At 42.9% G+C, this 7,402-nt stretch overlaps 2 protein-coding genes across 2 annotated transcripts; one reads left to right on the top strand and one right to left on the bottom strand.

The window, feature by feature from the left end:
- The first annotated feature begins 610 nt into the window (after nucleotides 1–610).
- On the top strand, nucleotides 611–1,889 carry LOC134094402 (prolactin-like). The gene is made up of 5 exons (XM_062547909.1): nucleotides 611–620; nucleotides 751–929; nucleotides 1,050–1,151; nucleotides 1,306–1,485; nucleotides 1,698–1,889. Exons 1-5 carry the CDS (start codon nucleotides 611–613, stop codon nucleotides 1,887–1,889), a joined length of 663 nt encoding a protein of 220 aa, XP_062403893.1.
- Nucleotides 1,890–2,283: 394 nt separating this feature from the next.
- dbx2 (developing brain homeobox 2) lies at nucleotides 2,284–6,044 on the bottom strand. Its single transcript, XM_062547908.1, has 3 exons — nucleotides 5,921–6,044; nucleotides 4,206–4,423; nucleotides 2,284–3,347 (listed from the first exon to the last, which is right to left on the bottom strand). The coding sequence occupies exons 1-3, from the start codon at nucleotides 6,042–6,044 to the stop codon at nucleotides 3,048–3,050; spliced, it is 642 nt and encodes a 213-aa protein (XP_062403892.1). The 3' UTR covers nucleotides 2,284–3,047.
- Nucleotides 6,045–7,402: the final 1,358 nt, after the last annotated feature.

Below are 7,402 nucleotides of genomic sequence, written 5' to 3'. Positions count from 1 at the left end.
ATGTTTTTTAGTAAAATCACAAATAGTTCAATGTTTATGATGACAGTTGTTGTCTTATGAACCTGCACTAAGGCTGAAATTCAATGAACTAAACTGAACTTACCATGCAGTGTTTCATATACTTGAAGCAGCAGTTAGCTTGTGTAATGCCCTTTACCATTGCCATGACCCTCATCATGCAACCCTTAAGTTCTCCTTTATGAGCGCCTATTACATTTGACAATGAACCTGCCATTTTATAGACAAGGCATCTGTACAATTCTATCTCCAGTCTTTTCATCAGATATCAGCACAAAATAAGTTTGAATCCACGGGCCTTATCTCAAATTCTAAATTGGAGATGGGCTGTGTGTCTCATTCTCCTAAGATGCCCCTGCTTCTCATTCTGGCAAAACACAATTTTCTTCTGCTTGAGCTGCTTTTCCTCTGACTGAGTCGGTTGTAGGGTGTGATTGGGCAATGACTGAGGGATGGAGAGTAATGACGAAAGCAGACGCACGTACAGTCTGCATGCTCATACACTTATTTAGTGACGCCAGTCGTCACAGTGTCATTGAGTGAAGTCTCAGTCTCAGTAGCCCAAACAGACGAGATCCACCAGACAGTCAAGATGATACAAGGTATGCTTTCTTGGAACTATAATTGGGAATAATGATTTGGAATGAACTTGGAATTTTTCTGGAAAAGAATGATATTCCAGAATAAAAACTGTCCTCACATGTCTGTTTGTGGTGTTTTTTTTCCCACCAGGATCAGCACTGTGTTTTGTCTTGCTTTCCCTGGGAGTGGAGATGCAGGTGGGCGCTGCGCCCATCTGTGCCCATGGACACAGCGGCTGCCACAGCCTCTCTCTGGCTGACCTGTTCGACAGGGTGATCCAGCACTCGGCCAGGATCCACGGGCTCTCCAGTGACCTACACACAGAGTTTGTGAGTCTCTCTCTCTCACTCTGTTGATGTCATTTTAATGCTGATTTTGAATACTGTATTTTAGGTGATCTCACAGGCATGTCATTTTATTTTTTATTTTTTTTTTATTTTTTGTAACAGGAACAATACTTCCCTTTGAGTAAAAACCTGATTGGTGAAAGAAAATGCCACACTTCAGGCATACAAACTCCCAATGGCAAGAACATTGCACAGAGCCTTAGAGTGAGTACGATGTCCTGTTATGTTGTTCTGTTCATGTTTGTAGTAGCTTGTTTTGTAAGTTGCCAGGTGTGTGTGAACTCGTTTGACTCACTCTCACTTGATAACTGCATGCTTTGCCCACTGGTTTAAACTGAGTTTTGGACTGTCCGTGCAGAGAGAGGAGTTGACCGAGGTGATTTTGAGGCTGCTGGCAGCCTGGGGAGATCCCCTGTCCTACCTCCACGATATCATGGCCCACCAGCAGGACTTCAATACGTACAGTGGCAGCAAAGCCCTGGAGATGAGTGACATGGTCCACCAGCTCAGGAGCGGGGTTCAGAGAGTGGCAGAGAGGGTGAGAGCCCCGTTCACACAGTTGTTTTGCATCATGGGTGTATCATTACTTTTAGACCAGCAGGTGAAACTACTAAAAATATAATAGTAAAATACTGCTCTTAGTTAGGAGTCTATGTATATGAATGACAGAGGTGAACATGTGTGAAACAGAAATGGTCATTTCTTTCTCTCTCTCTCCCTTCTCTTTCACTCTCTTCCTCTCCTCCTCAGATGCAGCTTTTGGGCATGATCAGTAATTCTCCGAGCAGTCTGTTTTCCACAGAGGCGCTTGACCCCATCTCGCCTGAGACATTTATCAGCAGTGACCATGACCTGCTGTACTGCCTACGTAGAGACACAGACAAGGTGCAGAGCTACCTCAAGATCCTCAAGTGCAAAATCCTCTCTGAGCAGGCATGCTAGCGCCCTTATGGAGCATTCAGATACTCTCATGGGAGATTACAGATATCTGTCTATTTATTCAATATTATGACGATGGATTTACATATTGTACTATTTTTTTGTTCACACCGTATTTGTATGCCCCACTGTGGATTCTAAAGATCTATGACTCCGATTATCTATTTTAAAAATTCTATCTGTTTCAACACTTTTAAGTACAGTTTGTTGGTTTGGTTAAAGTGGTGTTCAGTGAACAGATGCAAAGACTTGACCTTAATTTCAACAAATTGACTGTAAAGTCTCTGTTGCTGTGCAAATGTTATCATTTATGTAGACATAATGAGAAAACATGTCAGGATGCCAATGCCATGCATGTGTTTTTAATTATCCACACTTGAACTTTAATATATGAAACTTCTATTTATTATTTGCAAAAACATATTGAGACATTTTAATGGACAGCCTTTTCACAGAAATATCTAGCAGTTTTAACTAGCAGTTCAAGGCTGTATCATAGTATATGTACAGTTCTTTTAAAATAAAGTTTCTTATTGTTCAGTGTTTAGTCATTCAGTGTTTTCTTCACTGTTTGTTTTGTTTGTATTGTTTAGTTATTGTATGCACAGATGTAACATAAATGTATGTACTAGCTTACTTATGTATAACATCAGTTGATGCTTGCCTAACTTTACTTAATGTTAGGAATGATTGTGACCGTGTTATATGGCAGGATTACATATTCCTCAGCTCCACTTATTGATACTAGCATCACAATATCTTTTGGAACTAAATCATTCAACTCCAATAACTACCCTACAGAATGTCATTCTGCAGCAGTAACAGTGCAATACATAACACAAGTGATTTTTTTTTTCAAAGCTATTTTGATTGACTGAATACAACAAAGACTGAAAGAGTTGGTGACTCAGAGATAAGAGAATAAATGCGTCCTCATCCAGTTCCTGGTATTTCATTCATGTTTAGGCTCCTGGTCAGCTGACTCAGCGTCCTTTTGCTTGTGTGTGTGTGTGTGTGTGTGCATGTGTTTGTGTGTGTGTGTGTGTGTGTGTGTGTGTGTGTGTGTGTGTGTGTGTGTGCGTGCGTGTGTTTGTGTGGGGGTGTGAGAGAAAGAGAGACTGTGTTAATATTAGTGAAAAGGTCAAATCAGGCTGCGTCCCCTCATCTGCTCTCCCTGTGAGTGCTCTGTGCGGGGGCCGGCTGGTCGGGATGTCTGGGCAGTGGGGAGGAGGGCTTGTCTGCTGCTGCTTGTCTGGGGTGGTGGTGCTGATGTGCAGGAGATTTGGGAGGGCTGCAGCAATCCTCGCCCTGCCCAGCCTCCCTCTCTGGCTCTGGCAGGGCCTCCTCTGTCTCCTCAGTGCCCCTAAACAGCAGCTCCTCCATGGAGGAGCGCACGTAAAGACTCTCCCTCTCTTTGGAATTCCTCCATTTCATCCGACGATTCTGGAACCAGATTTTTACCTGAACACCAAAGAAGGTTTTATTTTTTAAGTGGTTTCATGCACGATTCTGCATCATGAAGATGATTTATTGAAGAATGAATGTTCCTCATGAAGATATTAAATATCTATTTATAAAAATGTTCAATTACAAAGTTTACATTCGCCTTGTCAGATAAATTGTTTTGTAAACATTGTAAATACAATTCTGCAACCATAAATACAGTGGACTCTGTATTGTTGAGTGTGTGAAATGAGTATGTTTAGATGTCATGTACAGTGAGGAGAACATGTATTTGATACCATGCTAAAGTTGCCTAAAAAGAGGAATAGAAAATCATCATTTGACAATTGATCTTAATGTCTTAATTCAAAAAATTTGTCAAAATAAATCCGCTAAGTACACCAATTTGCTTTGTGATTGAAGAATGTATCGTAAATAAATAAATGTTCTTCCTAAATGCTAGGGGGAAGGAAGTATTTGAACCCCTATGTAACCATATGGGAATTTAACACATAGGGGCAGGCAGATTTTTATTTTTTAAGGCCAGCTATTTCATGGATCCAGGATATTATGCATCCTGATAAGGTTCCCTTGGCCTTTGGAATTAAAATAGCCCCACATCATCACATACCCTTCACCATAGTTAGAGATTGGCATGGTGCTTTTTCCAGTAGGCCTATTAGCCTGTTTGATGCTCATTGAGCTCACTGCAAATCAAACAGGCTAATAAAAATTAATATATGTTTAAGATCAATTGTCAAATGATGATTTTATATTCCTGTTTTAGCATGGTATCAAATACATGTGCTCCACACTGTATGTGCGTGTGTGTGTGTGTCTGTGTATCTGATCACGTCCACACTAGTGTCTGCCTACCTGAGTCTCCTTGAGGCAGAGGTCAGCCGCAAGCCGGTGTCTGTCCGTTTTGCTGATGTACTTTTGTCGGCGAAAAGTTCTCTCCAGCTCCTTCCTCTGCTCCTCGGAGAACACGGCCCTGCGTAAGATCCCTCTCCGGGACTTGGGGTGGCTTTCCACACCCCAGAGCGGAACCCTTGCTCCTTCTGGACAGAAAGAGGTCACACAAGGTTCAATCACTTTTGGGTCTCGGATTCAATCTGATTCATACTGATAGTACAATGTCTGAATAATGAATCATAAGTCACGTCCATTTTTATGACGAACAGCTGATATCTCAATCCCAGATGAAGCGGCAGAGTTCACAGCGGTCATAAGACTGCCCTTCAGGTCTGGTTACTCACAGACATCGGCCAAATGTTCTTCAAACGTCACACGCTATGAGTGCTGTGCTCACATGAGGGACTGCACGTCACGCAACAGAAACCGCCCACAGCATCCCCACAGCCACTCTGTCTGCTATTTTCATCTGTCCTTACATATTCCCCATGGTGTGCATGCTGAGTTTTGTGATGGAAGAGGCTTTCAAAATATGTCAGGATATATGACTTTGACTGTCAACATGGGCCATTCAAAGTGTATTTTTGGATTTTCTTTTCTTTTTTTAAGGATTGACTAGCTCAAGAGATAATTTTTTGCAGTTCCTTAAAGGGACGTCATAAAGGACCTCATAACGCACTAATTTAAGACCATGCTTTAATGTCTCTGTGTTTGTAAATCAGTGGGATACTAATGATGCCTTTCAGACGTTTTTGAAGACATCTCTTTTTCTCTTTCTTTCTTTTTTAATTCAAACCCTCTTACCCTGCTCATTCACGCACTCACATAATATCCAATTGGTTAGTGACAATCTCGGTGCGATTGTTTAAATGCTCTGGGAGAACTGAAATGGTTGAATGAGCAGTAAGAATGGCAGGCCCATTCCGAGTGGAGAGAATGGGAGGCTGGAGCCTTTGAGCCGGCAATCCCATGGTGCTTCACTCACAGGTGCGAGCACAACAAAAGTCAAGTCGGACAATTTCCCCCGCTCCGTCCCGCGATGCCTTTTTAATCTGTCCGACAAATCTGCGCACAGACCACCTTGAAGGAGCGTGTAAGGTTGTTAGTCACGCTCCCCACTCCACCACCCGCGCCTCAATGGCCTCCACTTAAATGGACGATTAACAGGTCACTCACGAGCAGGGCTTGTATCTGCACCCCCCCACCCCACACACACACACACACACACACATACACACACTCACTCACACACGTACACACACTCACTCACTCACACACACACACACACACATACACACACATACACACACTCACTCACACACACACACACACACACACCCTGACACCCCCACTATTCCTCTTGCTCCAAAGCACCATTTAAGGTCTTCAAAGAATCCCTCACTATGCGTTCCTAACTCAGGTCTCTTCCTGCGTCACCATTGGAGAGTTTTTCCCTTTGGAGAGACTGGACTGAATTGCATAGGAAGATGAGCTGGGATAAGTCTATAAAAGTCATCCTCATTGAAAGCCCTTGCATCAATGGGGCCTTTTAAAAGGAGGAGGAGACCGGAGTGAGGGACGGAAGAATGGGAGCGAGGCTAGAGACCCTTCTACTTTTGGGGGACGAGCACAAAAGGGGGTCCCCAAGGGGCCTATCTTGGCACGGCCCAGCTCACCCTGCCCCTCCTGCGGAGGAATGTGGGTTTTGTGGAGTTCATTGCTGTGGTGAAAAATTGCAGCGGGGTCGCGTGTGGACGGCCCCTCTGAAAGGCGCCGATTGGTCACGGGGCAGCCGGCCATTGTCTCCGCCCGGAGCTCTGTGGGAAAGTGGCAGCCCACTAAAGAGTGCTCTGGGGGAGCTCGCCGCTGGCCAGTTATCCCCACTTGCCGTCCAAACGGAGGACCTGACAGATGGCACCGAAAAGTTAAAACTGGACGCGAATCTACTTTTTCGTTCTGACCAGAAGTAGCAGTCTGCGATTAGCCCTTTAACGCTTTTTATTTCAGATTCGTCGGCCATCTGTTGATCTGCAGACCACATGACTCGTAAGAAATAAATAGAACATGTAGCACCAAATGACTGCTGATGGTCAAATGACTGTTGATTAATTGATGGCACAGATGGACTATTCAAGACAAGCATTCAACATATGCATGTTTGCAAATGGCTAGTTGGTAGATTAGGCATTCAAGATGTGTGTGTGCCTGTGTCTGTGTGTGGGTGCGTGTGTGTGTGTGTGTGTGTGTGTGTGTGTGTGGTGTGTGTTGAGATGGTACACTATAGCCGTAAAGGTCTCTCCCCCTTCTTCCTCCCTCCCCCACTCTAATTGAGCATGAACACTCATGAATAGCTCCACAGTGGATTTAGTGGAGAATTAGCTCTTTGGTATTGCATCTGTAATTAGCCACTGGGAGCACACAGAAGCCTGCACCTTCAGAGGAACTCAAGCATCGCTGATGAAGCATAAAAACCTACTGGAGAAAACAGGCGTGGGGGCCAGTGGGGGGCTGGACCCACCGCAGCATGTCCGGAGAAGCTGCTGGGGACTGCTCAGAAACACGCTGTTTACCATCGCTGAGAAGACACAGAGAGAAAGAGAAATTAGATTTTAGGCTTTTTTAAACAATCTGAAGTTTGAATTTTTGGGTTCTTGTGGCAGGGTGGGGAGGTAACAGTGACATTCAAAATTAGGAGCCTGTCACATATTTGCAGGCCTTCAAAATTCAGTAATCATTTTGTCAAAATCAATTTTTGATTTAGTCATTTAGAATCCAGTTAACATAACATTTTTATGACAGTATCTTAATACTACTATAATAATATAATATGGTAATCACAATAATAGTGATGATAAAGATATATGCATAATATCACTTACGTAAACGTAAGTGGTATTATGTATACATTACGTAACGTAAACGTAAAAAAATTCCAGTCATACAAATATCAGATTGACCGCCTGGACAAAACACATTTTGAACGTAAAAGTATCAGTCTGTTTCCAGTTTATTTGCAAGGCCAGGGTTTCGCTCAACACTCAGCATCACCCAACTATAAATATTTATATTATATTCATATTTATATTCTTTATTATATTTATATTTATATATTTGCAGGCCTTCAAAATTCAATAATTATTTGTCAAAATCAATGTTTG

This window comes from Sardina pilchardus, chromosome 10 (assembly GCF_963854185.1).
Source record: "Sardina pilchardus chromosome 10, fSarPil1.1, whole genome shotgun sequence".
In the NCBI taxonomy this organism is placed as follows: Eukaryota; Metazoa; Chordata; class Actinopteri; order Clupeiformes; family Clupeidae; genus Sardina; species Sardina pilchardus.
Note: the sequence above shows the minus strand (reverse complement) of the source record. Positions and strands in the feature narration are given on the sequence as shown.

Excerpts from the sequence above, each read along its gene's own strand:
- LOC134094402 (XM_062547909.1), top strand. Across the intron at positions 930-1,049 it reads GTGACCTACACACAGAGTTT|GAACAATACTTCCCTTTGAG; the intron begins GTGAGTCTCTCT and ends TTTTTGTAACAG. Across the intron at positions 1,486-1,697 it reads TTCAGAGAGTGGCAGAGAGG|ATGCAGCTTTTGGGCATGAT; the intron begins GTGAGAGCCCCG and ends TCTCCTCCTCAG.
- dbx2 (XM_062547908.1), bottom strand. The coding sequence starts at position 6,044 with ATGGCCGGCTGCCCCGTGACCAATCGGCGCCTTTCAGAGGGGCCGTCC. Across the intron at positions 4,424-5,920 it reads TCCTCCGCAGGAGGGGCAGG|TGATTGAACCTTGTGTGACC; the intron begins GTGAGCTGGGCC and ends GAGACCCAAAAG. Across the intron at positions 3,348-4,205 it reads TCTGCCTCAAGGAGACTCAG|GTAAAAATCTGGTTCCAGAA; the intron begins GTAGGCAGACAC and ends TTTGGTGTTCAG.